The sequence below is a fragment of the Thermobia domestica genome, chromosome 6 (assembly GCF_964235325.1).
Source record: "Thermobia domestica chromosome 6, izTheDome1.hap1.1, whole genome shotgun sequence".
In the NCBI taxonomy this organism is placed as follows: Eukaryota; Metazoa; Arthropoda; class Insecta; order Zygentoma; family Lepismatidae; genus Thermobia; species Thermobia domestica.
This window is the reverse complement of record NC_137459.1, coordinates 36,121,344-36,146,221: the sequence shown is the minus strand read 5'-3', so window position 1 is coordinate 36,146,221 and position 24,878 is coordinate 36,121,344. Positions and strand designations below refer to the sequence as shown.

Sequence of the window (24,878 nt, the reverse complement as noted above, 5' to 3'; positions counted from 1 at the left end):
ACCATTATTGACTAGCAAGTCTTTTCTTGCCTTCTTACATGAAATGGCATTCCATTATATACATACTTTTCTTTTTGATAAATTCCTTATCGCTGAGACTTCAAACTAAATTTCTTAAGTATACCACCGAATTTGCTATTTGGCATTATTTTTGCTTAATGCCTCAAAACTCTTTCTCTTCTAGTTTTCGTGCAAAATGAGAAAAGTTTATTTTATTTTGCGAAGAACAACACATATACTGTACTCACATGGCAAGTACATTTTATAAACAAAACACACGTGTATATTTACATATTTCACTTCTCTGCACATGAAATCTCAAAATTGTAACAAGAGTGATTTTACAAAAAACTTTTCTTTTACACGAAACGCTCGTTATGAAAAATATTAAATTGTTAGTTTACGAAACCACTTAAACATATACAGTCTTTAACAATACTGAGTAAGTATTCATACACTTTTTTTTTTCTTTATACAAAAGCACAAAAAAGAAAGGGAAGTAGTATATTGAAATTATACAAGTAACTACAACAATCCCATTTTCTAATTAAAGCTATTTGAATACTTAAAGCTTGTTTTCACAGAATCTCCAGTTTGACTATCGGTGAATTCTCTTCCCATATTGGTTGTTCATATTACCTAATAAGAACAACCGGAAACAAAACCAAAAGACAAATCATTCTTACTAACACAAAAACCTAATAAAAAATCATTTGATAAATGGAATTCTAATGGCAAATTCTAAAGTACTACAAAACACACAACTAAAGTAGCAATGTAATACTAACCAGATACTACATGAATTCTAACAATATTCAAACTTAGAGATCCCTTAACACATAAAAAGGTACCCACCACACTACGACAACGTCCAATAATCTGTAACAACATAATGAACACCGTTCGACGGTGAATTTTGAGTTTACTCCAGTCCCTCTTCTTAACAATACTTTCATCGATCTGGCACCTCAATCTCAACTACATTTTCCTATAATTGTCCAATTCAACACATTTTCTTGTAAAAAAAATCAACCCTATAAAGCACAGCCATGAAGATCAGCATGGAATGACTTATCGCCTCCTTTTCCACCGTAATCAGCGATGTAAGTATGAATCATTCATTTCGTCAACCAATTGAGTGCACATTCTATTCCCACACGACTTACTTAAATGTTTCACTTTATGATTTTTCTGCAACTTTTTGCAACACACATTTGTTCACACGGAAACACAATTCACTAAGAGTAATGGATAATACCAAAACTGTACACTGGGAACAAATAATTCCTTCGTGTGAACAAATTAGATTAAGGTAATAACAAAACTACTTATAGAATGAAGTGACATTAAATGTTCTATTCATAGATAATAATGAGGCCAATTGTCAAAATAACGGGTAACATGTATACGTACTCCAGTGTGTACGCACATTATGATGAACTGTCCACTTGAAGTACACAATACTGCTTACCCTTAATATACACATTTTTCCAAGCTCTAAGTCCAAACTCGTGCACTCTTGTTACGTATAATCACCGTTATTTTCACCCAAACAGAGGTTTGAACTCTGGCACTCATGTGACCATAAGATGAATGATTCAAAAATCTCTGATCACTACTCGTTACTCACGCAATGTTATATTTGCTCTGAAACACAGCAGGCTGCATGAGCAGAATGCATATTTGCACAGCCATTTGCCTCCTTTTCTAATGGACCATCTTCAATGTGGTTACAGTACCACAATTTTTCTGGATTGATTTTGGGACATTTTTTCACAAAAGCCTTCAAAGCCTCACCTGTCAGGAAAAAGCAACCACTCAGATTGAGCTCTTCCAGGTTGTCGGTTACATTTTTCTTCTCACTTAGTATCTCCAAGCACTTATCAGTGATTAGATAGCAGCCAGAAAAGAGTAATGATTTCACCTTTCCAGCTGCAGTATCATATTTAAACTCATCATGGTTATCTTCATCTACGGCCACCTTCTCATTTGATGCTTGTTCGCCAATGGACGGAACGACGTTTGTATTTACATTCTCCTCATTTTCAGGTGGCCAGCAGTCAGCAAGATAGCGTATAGCATCATCATCCATAAATACACATCCGGTTAAGTCAACATGTTGCAGGTATTTGCACATCCCAGCCTCGGCTAACCTAAAAGCAAATTACAAGATAAAGCCATACAATCATCTGTCCTGTGTACAGTTAGAAGTGTGATTGATGATAAAAACAAATGAACTAACTATATTTGAAGAACAATTTAGAACCATTAGTAATTTTCGGATGTTATACACTAAAAGCTAGAGAGTATGGTGGCAGGAAAGAGAGGGAAAGGGCGAAAAAGACTACAATTAATGGACGAAATCAAAATAGAGAAATCGTACATGAAGAGGTTAGCGGAAGACCTTGGAGCATGGAAACTTCTCAGTTGCAGCAAGGACCTGCTAATAATAATAATAATAATAATAATAATAATAATAATAATAATAATAATAATAATAATAATAATAATAATAATAATAATAATAATAAAAAAAGTTTCAAACAGGTACTTGAAAATCCAAATTATTATAATTATTCAGCCTTCCTTATTTATTTATATTAATATGCAAAGAAAACTTTGATCGGTTCATATCCAACCGATTTGGACACGCTGCTATCATCTGTGTAGTTGCACCAAACCCATGAAACTAGCACCGTTATTAACGTAGTGTCTCGGCTCGCAGATGCCGGAATGTGTTGGTTAGTTACCGGGACGTAAAAATAATTCAAAATGACCAATATTTTTTTCTTTTTTCTTTCGTTGTTCAGTTTGTTTACATAGATAGTTTATCTGACCCATGCGAAGAATGGGTATTTCAGCTAGTCTTCCATAAATGTTTGTATTCTTCAGTGCCAGCAAGAAACTTCCTGTAAGCAGAATCAAGTCTTAATTCGTTACAACTTTGGAAGATTTCTTGAAATTCTGCTGAATTTAGACTCGAGAAAGAGTTGCATTCTTTCCGAGTTTCCAGCAAGCACATCATCTCTAATGTCAGACAGATGAAGTTCGTCTAGAAGAGAGAACCTTTTTCAAGGGATGAATGTTGAATTACTTTAGGATCTAATAAAGACAGATCCTTATCTGGTTTTTACTCTAAAGGACTTCTCTGTTGAAATTTGGTAACCATAGAAGTAAAAGTTAGGATCCAACGACTGTTATTCCCTGGTCTCTATTCCTATTTGTGACAGAAAACGTCAAGCAGCAAATTCAACGTCGACATTTTTGCTCACAATAAGATTTTCTGCTTCTGCACTTAATAGCCCTGTATCTGTATATTTCATCAGTTCTGGTTTCACACATCCAATCATAAGATCTTGTAAAAGTTTCCCTACAGCATCAAAGACGAATGGTGGTCATTGATCTTGAAGTCTGAAACCTACATAGGAAGGTCCGATATTCAATAGCTACCATCTTGCACTCTATAAATGGATCGCTTACTACCTTTTTCAGGGTTTCTATAGGTCTTGTGTTTGGCAGCTTTGATTGTTGTAGAAACTATATTACGTAGTACCAAATTTCCAATCCCCTCCAAAACCAAACGACATTTTCGGACCAGAGAATGCCGCACAACTTCACAGGGAGTTTTGTGGATGATGTGATCCTACTAAACTTTCTTCGACGAGCTGGAGAGTCACCGACTAAGTAGTGCAAGTGACGCATATTCCAGTCCACCGATTCTTCGCAGGATCAAAGATTCAAAATAGCTTTTATGTTAAATATATTTGTCATTTTTAAGTGTTTTCCATTTATTAAAAAAAAAAAAAAAAAAAAAAAAAAAAAAAAAAAAAAAATCTCAAGAAACTTAAAACTTTTCCGCCTTTCAATCGATTTCCCTGACTTTCCAGTTTGTAGGAAGACTGATAAATATATACCAGGTGTATACAAAGTCCGGGGCCAAAAGTCAACTCCGTTGTGAGTGAAGATACGAAAAAATGGAAAGTTATTGGAAATAGTGTGTTTTCAATCTAAAATGGTGGATCTTTTCCAATCTCAACAGCCGTTTGAGCTCTACATTGGTAAGGCATCCTATGTTGAATGATTAAAAAAAACTGCATAGCGCAGGCTGTTTGTTCCTTTGTGCCCTCATCACACCAATAATACAACGTGTGATCAACAAATATGGTGAATAATTTTACTAGAAACAAAGTAATAAGATATTGAATTTGTTCATCTCCTTCAAAGTACTGTCCTTGGTTAGCAATGCACTTATCCCAACGTTAAATCCATTACTGGAAGCATTTCTGGAAGGCTTCTTTTGGAAGGGCGTTCAACTGCTCTGTCGTAGCCCTCTTAATGTCAGGAATGGTGTCAAAACGTTTTCCTATAACCATGGTTTTAATTTTTCGGAAGAGCTGGAAGTCGTATGTTCTATATCTGGAGAGCATAGTGAATACAGGTAGATAAGAATATTCTTTCGGCCAAAAACTCGCGAATCAAAAGCAAAGTGTGGCACGACGCGTTTTCGTGGTGAAGAAGTCATTTACCCCATTTAATCGATGGTTAAAATGTTTCTCACGGTCTCATACGAGATGCGGAAAGCTCTCAAATAGTCATTTGCCTGTTTGAACAAATCATTTGTCCCATTTTTTGCGCGCTTTCATCTGTTTTTGACGTCAAAAGATGTCTCGATCGCTGCTCGTTTTCTACAGACTCCTTGCCGTCTTTGAATCGCTCATACCCCCTGCAAACAGTCTTTAATGCCACTGTTTCATCATCATACACTGATTTTGACATTTTGTGAGCTTCTATGGCATTTTTTGCAGCTTAGAACAAAGCTTAATGTTGGCGCGCGACACTCTTAACACATCCTCACTCTTCTGCCTCTGGAAGCCAACTAACATGTCACAATTCTCATGTTCAAACTCGACACTGACTATACAAAAGGTTCAGGCTACCGGGCTTACTAGTTGAAATGGATACAACACCGATAGATGGCACTGTGCAATTACATTTACCGTACTTTTTGATGACACCTTGTATATAGCAAATGCTTATTTCAGAAAATTTTCACTGGGATACGAGGACAAATACAAATTTTTCAAAAGGCAATATGGTAATGGATACTTAAATTGTATGTATTTCACTATTTGTTGAAATATATTTCTACCCCAAGGACAGGGGGCTTAGGGCACCTCTTGAATAGGTTTTGCATATGACAATGAAGAAATGGGAAAATCCCGAGGAAACTCACATATACGACATTAGTCCACTTGGTAGGAGCTGGGATCGAAGCAGGAACCCAAGCACCAGAGGTGAACACTCTGCCACTGAGCCTACTAGGACTTTCAACATTTGTGCTTGCCGCTTCTTCTCAGATTCGTTAATCCTTTCTGCATTGGCTTATATTAATTGCCCCGACTTTCTACGACAGGTGAATAAACTACAAACTGACTTTGGGAAAAACAATAAATACATGATGATGCCATAAAGGTATAATTCATTCTTCAAGAGAAAAAAAAATCGATACTATATCACTTTACTTTTCATATTGTAGAACAGTTGTTCTCAACCGATGTGTCGCGACATTGGTGTGCCACGCAGTCCCCTAAGGTGTGTCGCGAAATTTTTGAATTTAAAAATCATGAAGAATTTCATAATAATTAGTTAAAATCGAGACAGACCGTACCAGTCAACACCTCCAGCGGCAGCGATAATGCTAAGTGCTATATAGAGTTATTATAAAAACTAATAGGTTCACTATTGTAATAGATATTATTATTAGTATTTATAATAAAAATATCAAAGAAGTATATCGTGATGTCCTGGACGTGCAGTAAAGTGTATCGTCAGTCAAAAAAAGTGAGAACCACTGTTCTAGAACGCTATATTCTCCAAATTTTAAGATTATTTATATATATATATATTCTCCAAATTTTAAGATTGTTTATACATATATATATATATTTGGTCTAGGAATTAATTCGTGCGGTTTTACAAAAGATGGCGTAACTAGCTTATTCTCCCATAGTTTCGTTGATCCAAACATGCGTTGAAAACTACTGTCATTGAGCATCTTGTTTAGTATATGTCAGTTGCTTGAAGCGGAAACAACAACATTTTTTCTTCAACTGAAAATGGCGCATTTTGTGCCTGATAAAGTGTTTTTGCGGGGAGTTATTCTTCATTGCTTTAACATGAAGAAAAGTGCTACCGCAAGTCATCATATTTTAGTGGAAGTGTTTGGTGACCATGCTCTAGCTGAGCGAACGTGTCAGAAGTGGTTTGCACGGTTTAAAGGTGGTGATTTCAGCTTGGAAGACCAAAAGCAATTTGGACAGCCAAAAGAATTTGAAGATGAAGAATTGAGAGCATTGCTTGATCAGGATTCGTGTCAAACGCAGGACGAACTTGCAGAAGCATTTGGAGTTGAGCAAACAACAGTTTCCAAACGTCTCAAAGCCATAGGAATGATTCAAAAGATGTCTTATTGGGTTTCACATGAATTGAAAAGAAAGACGTTGAAAGAAGAAAAACCGTTTGCGAATTGCTGCTTCAAAGACAGAAAAGGAAGGGATTTTTGCATCGAATTGTAACTGGTGATGAGAAGTGGATTCATTACGAGAATCCTAAACGAAAAAAGGCCTGGGTGAAGCAAGGTGAACCAGGTCCTTCACAACCGAAACGAGATATTCATTGTGCAAAGGTTATGCTGTATATATGGTGGGATTTGAAACGTGTGGTGTACTATGAACTTCTGAAACTTGGTGAAACTATTAATGGACACCGCTATCGACAACAATTAATGCGTTTGAAGCAAGCTCTGGCCTGAAAACGACCAGAATTGAATAACAGGCACAATAAACTTATTTATCAAGATGATAACGCTCGACCACATGTCGCAAAACCGGTCAAAACCTATTTGGAAAATGTCGGATGGAAAGTGTTACTCCACCCGCGATATTCACCAGGCACTGCTCCGTCTGACTACTACTTGATCGATTGCATGAATAACGATTTGATTGGACAGCGGTTCACTTCTTCAGAAAATATCGAAAAATGGATCTTTGATTAGATTGCGTCAAAAGATGAGGAATTCTTTCGACACGGAATCCGTGAATTGCCTGAAAGATGGGAGAAAGTAGTGGCTAGCGATGGACAATATTTTTGTTAACGTATTCATTTACTTTGTTTTTGAAATAAAGCTTCAATTTTTATTAAAAACCGCACGAATTAATTCCTAGACCAAATATATTCTCCAAATTTTAGGATTGTTTATATATATATTCTCCAAATTTTAAGATTGTTTATAAATATATATATTCTCCAAATTTTAAGATTGTTTATATATATATTCTCCAAATTTTAAGACTGTTTATATATGTATATATTCTCCAAATTTTAGGATTGTTTATATATATATTCTCCAAATTTTAAGATTGTTTATATATATATTCTCCAAATTTTAAGATTGTTTATAAATATATATATTCTCCAAATTTTAAGATTGTTTATAAATATATATATTCTCCAAATTTTAAGATTGTTTATACATATATATATATATTCTCCAAATTTTAGGATTGTTTATATATATATTCTCCAAATTTTAAGATTGTTTATAAATATATATATTCTCCAAATTTTAAGATTGTTTATATATATATTCTCCAAATTTTAAGACTGTTTATATATGTATATATTCTCCAAATTTTGGGATTGTTTATATATATATTCTCCAAATTTTAAGATTGTTTATATATATATATATATATTCTCGAAATTTTAAGACTGTTTATATATATATTCTCCAAATTTTAAGATTGTTTATATATATATATTCTCCAAATTTTAAGAGGCTAAGATATATATATGTCGTTCAAGGACCTAAAATGGGACGAAATTTTTACTGTGAATAGCTGTTTGAACATTTTTCTTTAACTGAAGCCAGAACTTGTTTCTCATTACTTAACAGAAGACTGAAATGAAATGTATCGAATTGAGTTAACATATACTTTTAATATATCTTAAAAAATAAAAAAATAAATTTTGAATTTACAAGTACTCACTTACCCTTTAAATGCATTCTTATTAATCCTTGTATAACTAACATTCAAGTGCTCGAGATTTGGACACTGCATCAAGATATTCAGTAGAAGATCATTGCTTAAGCATTCACTGCCTCCAGCAACGAATTTACGAACTGAGAAACCGACTTTGGGAAGCAGCCCAGTAGCAATACTTAAAAGAGAGAAAACGAAGTTACTAGTATCAACACATCTTTACCATTTTATTACCTTATATTTACACACAAATTGCATTAAACACTACCAAACAGCTCTGAGCTATACATCAAAGTGCAACATATTACAAACATAATATGTTTATTCAACACCTATATCAAAAATAATGATTCTTGAACACCCCTCATACATCGTATTAGAACCATCACCGGGTTCAGTTGTGTTTACAGAAAAGTGAAAAGCAGTTCCAGCAATCAAATGATTCTCCCACATTTAACACGTTCGCTGCGGCAGTGTAAAACTGAGTTTGGATCTCAGTGCTATACGAGTCACTGTGTCTCGTTGAAGGTTTGTCCGTCGGTGCGTTAATGTTAAAAATCTGTACAAACGAAAATACCCCAAACGAACAGAGGTAATATAATGCATAAAACGGCACAGCACAGAAATGAAATATCGCACGAGCCATCGGTGACTCGTAATGCAGCGAACGTGCTAAGGTTTTAGAAGTATATGTGCCAAACTACAGGGGAATATCAATTATACTGGTCATGTTTTGTGTGCTTATAGGAGAGCCAGTAAGAGATGGTCTCTGACAGCTCGCAGTAACACTGCCACTACTTACATGTCAAGACTTTTTTCGGTGCATCTATAGCGGCAATTTAGTTAACGGTGTAAGACAGAGTGACCGTGGTTGGTAACACTAGTGCCAAAGTAGGGGCTGCATTGTCCCTCCGATTGTGGTAAGAAACTTCAGAGCCCATCTTTTGTTGGCCCTGCTATAGCAGGTAAGAAGTGCATCCGAATTGTGAAAATGGAGAAACATTGGCAGAAACGGCATTATTGGCGGAATCTTGGGAACATTACTGGCAGAAACGTAACCGTTAATGAAGCATGGGTACACCATTTTGAACCTGAAGGAAAATAACAAAGCGTGCAGTGGTGGCACCAAGGATCTCCCCGCAAATTCAAAACCCAACCCTCTGCTGGTAGTTATGGCCACTGTGTTTTGAGATGTCAAAGGGGTTCTCCGCATTGATTATCCTGAACACGGACACCCTATCACGGGACAATATTACGCATAACAAAATCTTACCTTGTACCGCAAACGCTGCTCCTATTTAGGATTTTATTTACACAATATTTCAGTCATCGCTGTGACTATGATCACATGTATATGCAATGTACGTAGAAATTATAACTTTGATTCCCTCCCAAATTACGGGCAGACATCAAGGAAATAAGGAGAGGCATGTTACGCAGACAAGTTCTCTTGCATCAAAATAATGACTCCGCCCACAGAAGTCAGCACACAATGGCAGCAATTGAGGCTGCACGGTTTCAACTACTTGTGTTTATTACTTGGCATATTATATTTTGTGTTTATGGATGGCTAAGTATATCATAATTTAGTTGTGAATTTATAGTAATTTGGACATTTGTGGCTTAATACAAGATAAGTGATTAACTTCTAAACTAAAGAACAGCCAAATATTACTTAAATTATTTGGATTATGTTCTTTTTCTAGTAATAACAAGTAATTCCTTTCTTTTGAATTTTGTTTAACATATTATAATTCTACATATATATGGTCTAATTTGATTTAAGACAATATATGTCTAATTGCACACGCTGCCTAAATTCGCAGCTGCCTTGCATTTTCCCCATTCTAGTGGGTAAGCAGGTATGCAACTCCCTGTATTTACCGTCAATTCACAGTTTTTAAGAAAACACTATTCACATTAATAATTTATACAAAATTCCACAATATATCTAATTTATTTCTCTATGTGGGTGTTCCTCAATTCACTTTTGGCTGTTGTAAACACTAATTCCATTGCCAGATTGAACACTTCTCAAACTCTGTGAATTTTAGGATTAAGGTGCTTGAACGCTTATGTTGGCTTGTGTAGTTTATCAATAAGCTTTCTTCTGAAATGTAGTTCTACACTTTTTGTTGGCATCAGGTATGAAGTTAAGAAATAATTTTCAACTGATAATTCAGTACAAGCAGAGGCAATGTATCCAGATCCAATTTATGAAGTGATATAAATATCCTCAGGAAACATCTGTTGAGACCTTATTTAGGTTCCGTAATAACACTACTAATAATCTTAAACGATAAAGTTGTGTCAACTGGAAACGATGCGCCTAGAATTTCCATTTTACAAGATAGAAGCCTAATTTTAAGATGCAGCATTCAGCACTCGTCTGATCACAGTCTTTTCCGGGTCTTACTTCTTGGAGAAATGCGTCATTCTTTTATTAAATACAACGCAATGTTTTGTACCCCGTAATATCTTCAGAGAAATACTACTAATTATTTGTTCCTAACCTTTGAACGAAGGAAATATCCAAGTTGTTATAAGCACTATATTACGCTGTACCGTATTATGAAAATACATTATGTGTAATTTTTATAACACTTCACGCTATTCACGTGAGCAGAGGACTGTTTGGCTCTTTTATTAGGATTAGGATTTAGATTTCTGGCCTGTCGGCATCTATGGCCATGTTAGCCCGTCGCGTATGAGGGATGACTTCCCTCGGGGAGTACACTATCTGCGGAAAGGGAAGGAAGGAAGCGTTCTGGGACCTATATGTTAGACACCATCCCGGCATTTGCCTGGTGTGAATGAGGAAAACCCAGGAAAACCTCACTGAGGACGGCTGGCCTGAAAAACCTTTGACATTTTTATCGACCAAGTGTCCCCACGGGAATCGAACCCGAGACCGTTGGCTCTTTTATATTCAATTAACATGTAGTTTATGACTTTTTGCTTTGCAATAATCATTTACCATGAGTACACAAAACCCTTGAATTGTGTATTCGTTATGGATGGTTATTGCAAAATAAATGATGCTGCAGCTAAAAATTTAGTTGGTATCTTGTAAAATGGAAATTCAGGCGTATCGTTTTCGTTTCCACAATTTCACTTTTAAGAAGATTAGCAGTCTTACTAAAGAACGAATATACGACCTCAATAGATGTTTTCTGAGAATATTTACACTACTTCATAAGTTGGATATGGACACATTGCCTTCAGTTGGAGTTGAACTATCAGTTGAAAATGATTTCGCAACTTTATATCTGATGCCACAGAAGTCAATGGAGAGTTTTTGTGAACGCGGCATTCAACATGCGGGTTCCATAGGCCATGGAGTTAGTTATACATGATGCCAACAGAAAGTGTGGATTAGCTTTCAAACAAAATCTTACAGACAAACTACACAAGCCAAGATAAGTGTTCAACCACCTTAATCCTAAAATTCACAAAAGTTGCAGTTGCGAAGCGTTAAATCTGCCAGTTGAACTAGTGCTTATAACAGCCAAAAATGAATAACGGAACAACCACATAGAGCAATAAATTAGACATATTGTGGAATTATTAATGTAAATAGGGCCTTCTCAAAAACGCTGAATTGGACGTGAATACAGGGGCAATTATTAAGGGTAATCAAAAATCGAACTTAAGTCATGGAATACTGTGCATTAATTGTTCTTTAAAAACAAAACAAGACCCAATAGGAGGATCTGGTGGCATAGCAGTAGTGGTGATGTTCCCAGAGAAGAAGGAAACACAGTAGAGTCCTTAAAACTCGCCACTCGATAACCCAGAACTCGGTAACTCGGACACACACTGGCAGGGCGAAAAAAACGTGCGCAGATCCGTTCAAGGTCACTGCCAGATATTTTTCTGAGGTCTGTCTTACCAGGTAAATTACTGTACAATGTGTATTCATTAATTTTCGTTTTCATGTATAGTATAGGCTCTATGTTTTCATAAAGTACGTACTTTTCCGTCGTTTAGGGGTATTTGGACAGTTTATTCTATGTTGTATTCTCAAGCAATCAACACATACAAGTACAGTACTGTATTTTCTGTGGAAACACTCGTACTTATTCTTTTAAGCTCCATTCCCGAAAACCCGGCATTTTCACAAACTCGGCCACCTTTTGGTCAACACTGGGCCCAGTTAACGGGATTTTACTATACTCAAAATAGAGGAGGCACAAAGTAAGCCACTTTTCTTATGAATATGTCCTCTATAGCTTATGTAAGTAGATACAGCAGTAGATAGGTGAAGTGATCTGGAATACCCAATGTTATTACTAAAACTAACACATGCTGCATTCTGAAATGGATGCTTCCTGGTGTGAAGTATCTGTTTCAAGAACTGTTGCCCTCTTCCCACTTCGTTTCCCTTCTTTTGTTTGACAAGACAACCAACACTGAAGTTTACAAGTTGGGGACGGATGCATGATCCAGCTTTCTTAGAGGCAAGATACTGTGGTGAGCAACAGCCTATACTGTAGAGGTTGATCTTTGCTTGGTTGGTTGGATGGGAATTCAGTGTTCCTTTCAACACCAAAGTTAAGAAATGGATTTACAATTTAAGGCGGAATCCGAACCACCGTAAGTCTTCAAATTTCAAGGCTCTCCTACTGGGAATCGAATTCGGGATACCGTGTACCAAAGGCACATGCGCTAGCCTCTAGACCAGCGTGGAGTGAAAATATGAAAGAGAAAATTTTAATTTGGCAGACCCATAAAAAGTTTATTACTTGTCAATGAAACACCTCTGTAAAATTTGATAAAATTTCGTGAATAATTTTAGGGTGCTACCAGTCACTGAACTTCTGTCATTTAACCCTTTTAAATTATATCATTCCAAATGGAACGATGGCGTAGTATGTTCATTGCTGGCTTAAAAATGAACCAACAAAGCTTTTTACTTAGGTTTATTTTTGTTTTGGAGCCATTGTAGAACATGTTTCTTACAGTTTTTCGTTTTTCTGCGTCGGGACATGGGGTGATGACGTCATAAGTTAAAAACAAATTGTTGTGCCTATTTTCATTATTTTTCTTGCAGGCTTACTATTGCACTTAGAAGGTCGAAATGTTGCACTCACATTCTCTATACCCATTAGTATTTCTTCGATTTTTCCAGATCTCTGCGTTAACGCAGAGGGGTCCAGAGGGGCAAAAAGGTGAAAAAAGGATTTTTTATTTTAAAAAATAAATAAAGTGCTTGCAAAGGAGCACACATTTCTTAATGATCAGAGATCTTCCAGGAAGATGGTCATTGGTTCCGTAGATAAAACTGAGGCAATGAAGTTAGGAAGAGCAAAAGAAAGGAAAAGAAAAGAGGCTTCAAGGATTGAAAAGTATAAAATATCTACTGATGTTCCAACAGTCAGCACTGATTATGTTGCCGATACTAGTGAACTGTTGTCATCTGAGGATGAGGTTGAGGATGACAGAGAGACATTTGAAACTGACATTTCAACATCAAAAGAAAAAGCTTCAAAAAACCAAATGAGATTACAACTTCCAACACTGGCAAGAGTTTCAGATCAGTATGGGGTATCTGATAGATGTGTTGCCACAATTGCATCTGCAACTTTACAAGATTTTGAAATAGTTTCCAGGGAAGACACATCTCAAGTAATTGACAGAAGTACGGAGAGCACGACAAAAAACACAAGCTACACTTCGAGAAAAGAGAGAGGAACAAGGCACGCTGATAGGACTCTTCCTTCCTATCCCCTTCGCCACTTATTTCAGTACCTTGATGGAGTCACACTGGGACCTCGTGAATTCTCTGGACCGATTGGAAATATGCTGAAAGATTGTGAACATTTGCCTGTTAAAAGTTTCCAGAAAATCACTTGTAATTTACCAGAAATTTCTGCAGATGATCTAAGCACAGATCAAAAATACTTATACGAAATGTGCCATGCCATTTTCTCAGGAAATTGCTCTGCTGATCTCGCCAATCGAAACCCTGGCAAGTTGTCACATTCAAGGTGGCTAACGATGGCTAACAGGGTACTGAGAGTGCATGTGGGAACTGAGAATTTATCATTTAATCTGATTGTTGTGACTGAATACATTGTCAAAGTGTATGCTCCTCTTTGGTTCAAAGTTAAAAACAAGTGGTCCCGTACGGACGGAGCTCAACATGTATTTGAAACCATAGTGCTATCAAGGTTCTTACTTTCACATCTCAGACGTGTTGTGGATCCCGTGATACAACGAAACGCATATTTCGGCCACCCTGAAAACCTCTTGTTAGGGATGTTAAAGGATCAAAGAAAGCACATTAGAGAACTTAGAAGTTCAAGCACTGCTGTCAAAGTACGGCAGTTCACAATTCTAAAGTTGAACTTTAATGTGCAAGACTACACTGAAATTATTGACTGCCACAAGTTGAAGTCACAGAGCCCCCAATTTTGACAAATTTTACAAATGAAGAATTGCAGTCGCTTATCATCAGTCGGGAAATGCCAGTATTCAATTTCCCCAAATTTCCATGCCACACACAGGCCGTAGAAAGATGCGTAAAGTTAGTGAATGAAGCATCTTAGGCTGTAATTGGTTCAGAAGCAAAGGATGACTTCATACGTACGAAGATAAAGTCAAGGCCCATTATGCCAGTCTTTAAAACCAAGAAGGACTACAACGTTGCATAAAGTGTTGACGGGTCTGCGAGTGTAATGGGTTAAAGTCAAACTTGTAATGCAGTGTCTAAGGATTTATCACATCGTTGGGGGGGTCTTGTCTTATGTTTCAGAAAGTTTTAATATATCATTACTTGCGTTTAACTATGTCTTAACTGTATCAATTAACATGCTAGAAGTAATCAAACAGAAGGAAACCACCATTTTATATGAGCCTGCTGTATGCCCGATTATTCGTGTAATATGACAGTAAGAAAACAGCTGGTAGCAACCTAAAGATATGTTCAGAATTTCAAAAAAATTGGAATATATGTTGTACAACATTAAAGGAAAACTTTAGTACCTATGCCATTAAAAATTTCTATTGAAATATTTTTTTCACTACTTTTCACTCCACCCTACTGTGCACCCGTTAACTGCATGCATTCCAGCCCACATTAATAGTAGGTCCCTTATTCCATATGGATGAAAGACATTGGATGAAGACATGAAACCCAAAAAACTAAAACCAACTCAAAATTAAGATTAACTTTTGCATATCGTAATATGCTCTACACATGCCAACGATCCTCGTGCTCAACATAAACAAGTACCACCAGCATACGATAAGTGTCATCATCCGACATGTGACGACATCACCATCCACAAGGTATATCGACGATTCACGAAGACATGGTATAAAAGAAGCCACATCACCTTCGACGGTATCAGTCTCGCCACATAGATCCCTCCTTTCCTTTTCTTGACTGTATCTGCGGCTTGAGACCAACCTTACCCTCGCTTGGCTGTGTCTGGACTCTGAGATCAACGCTACCCTCTCTTAGCTGTGTCTGGGCCCTGAGATAAATCTTACGATCTCTTGCCTGTGTCTGGGTCTTGAAATCAACCTTACTCTCTATTGGCTCTGTCTGGGCCGTGAGATCAACCTTACCTTCTCTTAACTGTGTCTGAGCCCTGAGATCAACCCTACCCTCTCTTGGCTGCATCCGGGCCCTAAAATCAACCCTACCCTCTCTTGGCTGTGTCTGGGCCCTAATATCAACCTTACCTTCTCTTAACTGTGTCTGGGCCCTGAGATCAACCCTACCCTCTCTTGGCTGTATCCGGGCCCTAAAATCAACCCTACCCTCTCTTGGCTGTATCTGGGACCTAAAATCAACCTTACCCTCTCTTGGCTGTGTCTGGGCCCTAAGATCAACCTTACCCTCTTTTAGCTGTGTCTGGGCCCTGAGATTAACCTTACCCTCTCTTGGCTGTGTCTGGGCCGAGATCAACCTTACCCTCTCTTGGCTGTGTCTGGGCCCTGAGATCAACCTTACTCTCTCTTGGATGCGTTCTGGGCCCTCAGAGTAACCTTATCTCTTGGTTGGTCTAGGCCCTGAGGACTCCTACCCCTTTCTTGACTGCGTCTCAGCTCTTGAGATCTCCATACACCGACCTCTTGGCTGCGTTTGGGGCCCCTGAGGTTCTCCCCAAACAGTTCCCTGGTTGCGCTGGGGCAATCCTATTTACTCACCAATAGCTTTTTATCGGAACAAGGGACATTATCAGATCTTCGGACCGCTATTGTAAACATACTGTATCATAGCAAGATTTTGTCATAAAACGGTTTTGGGAAAAAGTCCAAATCTCGCGTATCATTTTGTCTCTACCCAAAAGGATTTTTACAATATTCAATGAATTCATGACAAAACTCGAGATCATCAAGTTGACGCCTTTCGCCAAGATGGCGCTAGAAGTCACACACCCAACGTCTCTATACAACTCATAACCAGCATAATTTAATAGAAGCTATGGCCTCCCAAATCACCTGACACTACGTCTCTTGACTTTTACTGAGAACGCTACTTGAAGGAGAGGTACCAGGAATTGTAAAAAAACTGAATGAACTGTGCAAAACCATCAGGAATGAAGCTAATAATTACTGTTCTTACACTATTGCAAACATCACAGAATACCGTGGGGCAGGTTCAGTTTGTTTAGAGAAGGATGTAATTGTAACAAATACAATGCTGTTGAAATAATTCTTCGGTTGGCAGTATCATTGGTCATTAATAAAATAATCAAAAATTAATTTTAATGATAATGTAGTTTAATACAGTCACATTCAATAATGGATTCCCTCACAGGATTTTTCGAATGGTAACGTTTGTGTATAGTTTCTTGTAAATTAAAGACAAAACTATATAATTTAAGACATACAGTAGTTCGTTAATAAATTATTGACAGGACAACTATTACATGACGTGGGTTTGTTTGGAATTTAACGTGAACATTTATTAGAACCCGGGATAAAACTCGACTCTGTTGAAGCCGACAAAGCTAACCATTTGGCCGTGAGAGAAATACTCGTCAGAAATAACAGGAATTCAATTTTCAAAGCGGCTATACAACAAAAGGCCTATCCGGTTGCAATGATGTGAATAGACTTTGGGGGGGACGGCTAAAATTCCGCTCAAATGTAGAAGATAGTGTGCAGATTCTATATTCTAAAAGCAAATTGTCCTAAAAAAAATGGAACATTGTTTAAAAAAATAAAAATAAAAATAAATAAATAAATAAAGTCAATGGAAGATCAATGAAAAACATGAAGTCGTCCACATATCCCAAAAACTGTAATAAGGAGATGGCTAATTGAAATTAAATCTTTAAGTTTTACGTCCCACGGTTATGCCGGTTAGGCTAAAGCAGACGGTGATGATGAGAGAAATGGTGGAATGAAGAAAGTGTAGGAAACGGGAGAACCCCGAGAAAACCCACGAGCACGGTGTTTGTCCACTTTAAAGTCCACATGGCGCGAGCTGGGATCGAAACAGGGACCCCAAGCACCGATGGTGAACGCTCTACCACTGCGCCCCCTAGAGATGGCTAATTGAAAGCTTATTGCAAAGATACAACGAAGAGCTTAAAAACGATGTATAGCACTTAGGATAAATATGGATAGAACATTGTCAAAAGTCAAGTTGTTTGAGTAAAATCAATAATAATGATCAAGTATATGCATCTTCTACGAATCACCCAGGGCGCCCCATGCGGAGGCTACGTGTTTGAAATATCTCACATCTGGATTTGGAATCCCCAGACTCGATTTAGCACGCAATGTGGCTTTTGACCTGAATACGTGACACTGTCTGGTCCTTATGGCAAACCGGGTAGGCCCTTAATATATAATAAGAGAACTCGATACGAATTAACAAGAGTCGAATAAATGTAGTCTTGGTAACCAAGATAGACGGGCAGACATTTTCAATATACGCGCGTAATTAATTACAAACATTTCAAGAATCTCACACAATCACTCACCCTTCCATCATTCTCATCTCTGCCATTTCAGCCGTATCATCCTCATCTTCATACATGTCATCTCTGAGCCTCCTTGCCAAAAGTTTATTGTTATCACAAGGTTTAGCAGGGGCTGGTCCTTCCAGTAACTCTTCAACTGGAATAATGCTATTGGACAAATATCCTAAAATATAAGGTGAAACATTAAGAACAGTCAGATATGGAGATATTGTCATGACAAACGAAAATATTATAAGAGACAAGTAGACATTAAATGTGTTACTAATCAAGTTCTGCTCTTCTTATTTGTAAAGTTAACACCAAAAGTACCATCTGATCGACATACATTATGACAAAAAGTACGTCCGGAAGAGTTATCACGAAGACAAATGTATTTAGAATTCAGTTGGAGGTGAAGAATCTTTACCCAACATTCCTCCGAACTATTATTTGGCTTTGTTAACGGTCTTACGGTTATTTGTAGGATAAGATCAAGGTGTCAAATAAGTTTTGAAGCAAACAAAATAAACTGTAATTGCAATATCTACGTGTAATTCTTTCCTTTTCTTTCTCCTTTTTATCTTTCCATGGATGATGGAAGTAAAGATAGACTGAATATAAAATACGTGCTAAGTGTCAAAATGAAAATGTTGAGTAAAAAGCCCAGATTTTACTTCAAAACTGGTGAAACATATACCCACGCTCATTCTTCTGGCGATTATTTGAACTACTTCCCCAGTGAATACTAGAGAGCCTGTTGTTCACTGAGCAGTGTTAGGCACATAGGCCACATTTTTACATTAAACCGAACTTTCTTTTTTATTTTGGACGCTTAGCACGGATTTTATTTTCAGTCCACAGATTAACATTTCAACGGGTTTGCACAGTTCATGATCTCTGCATGAAAAGAAAAAGTGTTTTCTGGATATCCGCTGTATGTATAGAAGCCTAGAGGACACGTATCTATAGACGCCAGAACACAGGGTCTCAAAACATATGAGCTCTCGCTTCAATATTTTTTGTATGGGGCCTCACTCCCTCAAATATGGTTTGCATTACTATTGTGCAACAATCGATTTATGAAATGAAATCTTTAAGTTTTTACGTCCTACGTTTATCCCGCTTAGGCTAATAGAGATGGCGTTGATGATAAATGAAGGACATGGTCGAATGAAGAAAGTGGAAGGAAACGGGAGAAACCCGAGAAAACCCACGCACACGGTGTTTTTCCACCACAAAGTTCACTTGGCGCACGCTCTACCACTGAGCCACCGCGTTCCTAACAATGTATTCATATTTTTTTGTTTATTTGTTGAATATTAGCACCGATTTCTAGCACTGAGGCTATACGAGACGCGAACTTAACGTGGAATCCGAACTACTGTAATGCATTTGGATTTTTTTTATGCTCTTTCGCCGTGAATCGAACTCGCAATCACACGCATCAAAAGTGCATGCACTAGCCATTAAATGAACGGGGATGGCTAACAATGTCTTTATATTTATCACTATTACAGAAATCTTGAAATGACGATTCGAACGAAAGAAATGAAAGCCTCCAAAAAAGTGACACAGAAAACGGAACTTCAAAAATTAAAAAAAAAAAAGTTTCAATTAAATATTTGCAAACCCTTTATTGTTTTTTTTTTTTGCAATCTTAGGCAGTGGCCTTAAATTCTGTTTCAAATAGCTCAAAAGCATTACTATCTTAGATTGGGACAAAGACTGACTTTTATAATTTATCACTTAAGTTCTTTAAATACCTAATTTTTCTAAACGCACAATTTTGTATATAGAAATATATTACACTGGGCTTAATCAATGTAACTCTTCCAAATCACTCCATCTTCCAAACTAATATTGTAAATGTGCATAAAATCATGTTATGGAATTCAATGTCGAAAAGCTAAAAGTCGTGAGAACATTCCGTGGAAATACGCCGTTACGAGTCGGAATAGAATAAAAAGAACTTGAAATGGTAGATCATTTCAAATATCTGGGAAGTATTTTGACGAGAGCCTCTTACTCCCCCAAAGAACTAAGGTGAAGAATTTCCATAGCCAAAGAGCCATTGAAAAAGAAAAGATCACTCTTAACTATCAGGCTTAGTATTGGACTAAAGAAGTTGGTCAAGTGCTATATATATGGAGTATTTGATTTTATGGTTCAGAGACTTGTACGCTACGAAAGTTAGAGTTGAGTTGATTTTAGTTTAGCGTCCCTCTCAGCAGCGAGGCTATATGAGACGTGGACCTACTGATTAACGTGGAATCCGAACCACATGAGCTCCCGCCGGGAATCGAACCCGGGACTCCCGCGCCAAAGGCGCGTACGCTAACCGCTTAGCCACGGAGAAGCTCGCTACGAAAGTTAGAGAAGAAATATTTAGAGTGTGTTGGAGGAAGAAACGTTTTCGTTATGGATTGTTTCTAATGTCCATAGAAAATAAAATGTGGTGTTGGAGGAAGATGGAGAAGATAAAATGGACAGAGAAAGTAAAAAACAAAGATGTTTTAAAACGGATAGGAGAGAAGAGGACGCTTTTAGCCAGCATGCTTCGTAGGAAGGCTAACTGAATTGGACATATTTTGCGAAGAAATTGTCTTCTTCATGCTGTCATAGAAGGAAAGATGGAAGGAAAGTGAGGAGTAGGAAGAAGAAGAACACAAGTGATCGATGATTTGAAAAATAGAAGAAAATATTGGGGGTTCAAAGAGGAAGCGAAGATCGAGAAACGTGGAAGAAACATTTTTAGATCCGAATCTAAGAATAAAAATTACAATAAAAAATAAAATAAAATAAAAAAGTACTACTCATTAATCCCAAGATTTGCCAACAAGCAGAATACTTAGTAATAGTAAAACAAATATTATGACTTGTTAAAACAAAACTTTTGTCGTCTGAAGCCATATTTTGATTTCAGTGACACAATTGATCTGGACAAAACCAAAGAAGAACACACGAAAATATCTATAATAAAATACATTATACAGTATACAATGTGCATGAACAGTACAATTGATTTCATGTGCAACTCATGCTAACGCTGTCGTATTTCGTTTCAAAATGTCACTTGCAGCCAAATCCACTTTCGTTATTCCGTTTACAGCGCCATCAATTGATACACTTTGGTACTTTTTTTCTTATGCCATACCGCTTTCCCTTCTTCAAGTATATATATATAATTTTGAATGTGGAACTTTAATTATAATCACCCTGTATATCGATTGCCAATGGTCCTACTGATAAATTAAATAAAACATAAAGTTGTAAAGAAAAAAAAATGATCACCTACCTAAGCCCCACTGAGTCGGCAGAAGAACTCTCCACAGCTGTCCGTCAAAAACAAGGGAGTTCCATCTTTTGCAAACCCTGGAACATGCTATTTTGTCCGTGATGCTTAGGTACGAGAAGATTTCTTGCACTACAGGATCTGGTAAATCGTGAACTCCAACAGCTCCTTCAACATCATTTGTAGCAGCTTCTGTCTCTTGCACATCTTTCGGAACAAGTTCTACAGATTCTGTCTTCTTCTGCTCCAAAATCGACTTGTTACTTTCTGAAATTGTGTCACTAGGACTGTCGCTGGACTCCAAAGGCGGTGGAGTTACCAAACGAAGCTCATACCTTGTGACTCCACCACTCTGATTCTCGAAGATTGCATAATTTGTTACTATATCGCAAAATCTGCGCTTCCTACGCGTGAACATGTCGTCCTGCAGTATGTCGAATTCAAAGTTATCTGTAAATTTGTTTAGGAGAAGTTCTTCCAGAACCAAATCCTTTCCTTCGAAATGCTGAGAGAACACTATCTCTTTGATAAGCTTCAATTCCTCGTAATCGAAATACTTCAGTAATAAAGGCTAGAATGAAAAAAATAAATAAAATAAATAAATAAATAAATAAATAAATAAATAATAATAATAATAATAAAAATAGAGCAGTGCTGAATAAATAAACTTTGAATATGAACATAACAAAAATATGAAATACCTGACATGGGATCAGAACACATCTAGACAAGCTGCTATGCAACACGTTCTTCATAACCACAACCTACTCTGAAGACATCTGAATAATGACTAGACATCGGATTTTTATACAAATACATATTTTGTTTGTTTGTATGCATCTCTGTTAAACTTGATAGGTGTTTCCAACAACAATAATACAGCTCGAATTTGAAGTTTTATAGTGCATATAAATGCATTTTTCAAAGGTTACTGCATATATTAGTGCGTAAGAGCATAGTCAACATATTCTGTAAGATTTTCTTTCAGATCTATGCCTATAGCATGGAATAAATCCAATGTTAAAGTCTGTAATTTCAACACATTTACATGTCCATGCAGCAGAACGGCTTTTTGCATGGGAGGATGGAAGAATGCTTAGTTTATGGAAGACCAGTAATGTTAGCAACCAATCAGCAGAGCACACACACTTACAATTACCAAGGTGTTAAGAGAAATCTGATAATGATAAAGACATTTTAATATTGTGACAACATCAATTCAGAAACAAGAGACAGCGAGGAATGCTGTTCAATGATTCCTAAGTTCTAGTTGAAGAAGTTCAGCTTGAGCTACCCCGTCAGCTTGTGGTAAGTTCGGGTGCCCTGTGGAAAAAAAAATTGATGAATATTATTGCCAGAAGCTTCGACTGCAAAACAATTGATGTCCTGGGGAAAGCTTCAAGGGTTAAATTTCAACTTGCCAGAAAATTTGTACACTACACTTGTTCCTCTCTTTAATATTGTCCAGTAACTTCTATTGATGTTAACAGGACATTTTCTGCCTACAAATGTCACAAACTGACACCAAAAGATGAAGAGAAGCATCTTGTGATATACTGTAAGGCTAATTACGGGAAGGAGTAAATCCTTACAAACAAAAATTTTTCTCTACAATGGAAACGTGTATAAAAATGAGGCTCGTATTATGTCGTGTAAAGTATATGGACTCAAAAAAGACGTGTCTTCATCTCATAATTTGTATATGTGTTAAAAAGTTAGAAGTCTATAAATTGTAACTGTCGGAAATAAATTATGAAGAGAAGTCTTTGAAAGGTAAATTAACTTTCGATGTTATATTTCACCTACAGAACTTTGTCACAACTTCGTTGCATGTTTGAAAATGCTCTCTTTTATTAAATTGCTAGTGCATATTAAGTGTATATTTTAAACTTATTTAACAGCATTGTTCCATTTTATGCATGAATTTGAACTGCATAAAAATCCGATGTCTAATAATGACGTAAAGAGAATGAAGAAGATCCAAGCAACAGAGATGAGATTTCTAAGAAGCATTCTCGGATAGACACGCATAGATCGAAGAAGAAATGAAATCAGTAAGAATATACTCAACCAAGAAAGTGTTCGAGGAAAAGAAATTAAATCTAAGCTCCGTTATTAAGGCCATGTGAAACAAATAACGAAATAGACTAGGTGAACTCATCTAAGTTCTTAGGAATTTGGATTGATAAAAATCTCTCCTGGAATGTGCAAATAACTAAGCTTAGTAATAAATAAATAAATAAATCAAATTTATTTCGCAATTAAAGTACATAAAAATGTTTTAAGAGAGTCTACTTTGAAAACAATCTACTTTGGATTATTCCAATCGCATTTCACATATGGTATTTATATTTTGGGAAATATACACACAAAGCCAAAGTAATTTTTACAACACAGAAACGAATAATAAGAATGATGGCAACTGCTAAACCAAAAGATCACTGCAAACCAATAGAGTGATAGATTGAGATGGAGAGAGAGAGAGAGAGAGAAAAGATGACATTAAATGACAATGTCTGCCAACCTCCTGCTCTCTCTTATTACCTTTGGATCAAAAGATCCAATATATTTCAATAAAAAAAAATCTTGTAGGCCTTATATCTGGAGAACTACATATAGCGTAGCCAAACCCAAACTATCACTTAACTCAGTATGATGTGTTTATTCCGTAAAAAATACGAAAACTCGATTTAGAGGCCGTTCAAAAATTTTGTGGCCACTGATCCTAAAACTAATTATTAGCCAAGATCGCAATCTTTTGATCTATTTTTAGATTTCCTAAAATTCTTGTTTCCAAAACCATAGTTGATAAGACAATAAGATAATGAGACTAACATATATGTGCTGAGATGATGTATTTGGTCAGTAAGTGTCAGATAAGTTGCAACATGGCTAGAGAAGTTGTTGGTTGCCATGTTTAGTCTGTGGTGTTGACAATTGCATCTTTGTTATAGTTGACAGAGGTATACACTTTTTGTAATATCAGAGATTAAGAACAAAACTTGACACTTAAAATTTGTGTGTGTAAGAATAGAGAAGATTACAGATCATTATGAGTAATAATATAGTTGTGTAATAAGGGGACTAAATAATATATCAGATATGTGAAAGTATATTGATTAGCTTTATAGCTTATAGGTAACCTTATTGCACATTAAAGGTAACTGAACTGAGCAAACAAAACTCCTTATAGTATACTTTTTTTTTTTTTAATTTTTCCTACATTTTTTTTACACAATCTTGATCAAATTTGATACGTGTTACAGGTTACAGAAGGGAAATTTCTTATGTCCGATTTAGTCGATCAACCGCGTCTCTGAGTAATGCAAGAAAAAAAAAAGTACACTTATCACTGAAATCCGATTAAAACTACTCGCTGAGCAAAACAATACGTTTTTTTTTTTTTTTTTTTTTTTGTAAAAACTAATCACATTTATCACAAAAAGGGCTAATATATAAGATCCAGTGTAGTGAGTGTGATACGTGCTATATTGGGGAAACGGGAAAGCGATTACAGGAACGAATAAAACAACATAAGGATGACGTTAGGTTGGAGAGAGACAGAAAGGCAGTGTATAAGCACATAAGAGACACGGACATTCAATTAATTGGTGTAAA

General features: G+C 36.5%; 1 protein-coding gene across 1 annotated transcript in view; it reads right to left on the bottom strand.

Annotated features, from left to right (window-relative positions):
* Window positions 1-226: 226 nt before the first annotated feature.
* Window positions 227-24,878, bottom strand: part of LOC145687936 (F-box/LRR-repeat protein 5-like) — a 147,524-nt gene continuing 122,872 nt past the window's right edge. Inside the window, exons 4-7 of the mRNA XM_081761506.1 lie at window positions 21,264-21,831; window positions 17,990-18,152; window positions 8,053-8,220; window positions 227-2,153 (exon numbers count right to left, since the gene is read on the bottom strand). Coding sequence (XP_081617632.1) covers window positions 1,637-2,153; window positions 8,053-8,220; window positions 17,990-18,152; window positions 21,264-21,831 — 1,416 coding nt within the window. The 3' untranslated portion in view covers window positions 227-1,636. The remainder of the gene's footprint in view (window positions 2,154-8,052; window positions 8,221-17,989; window positions 18,153-21,263; window positions 21,832-24,878) is intronic.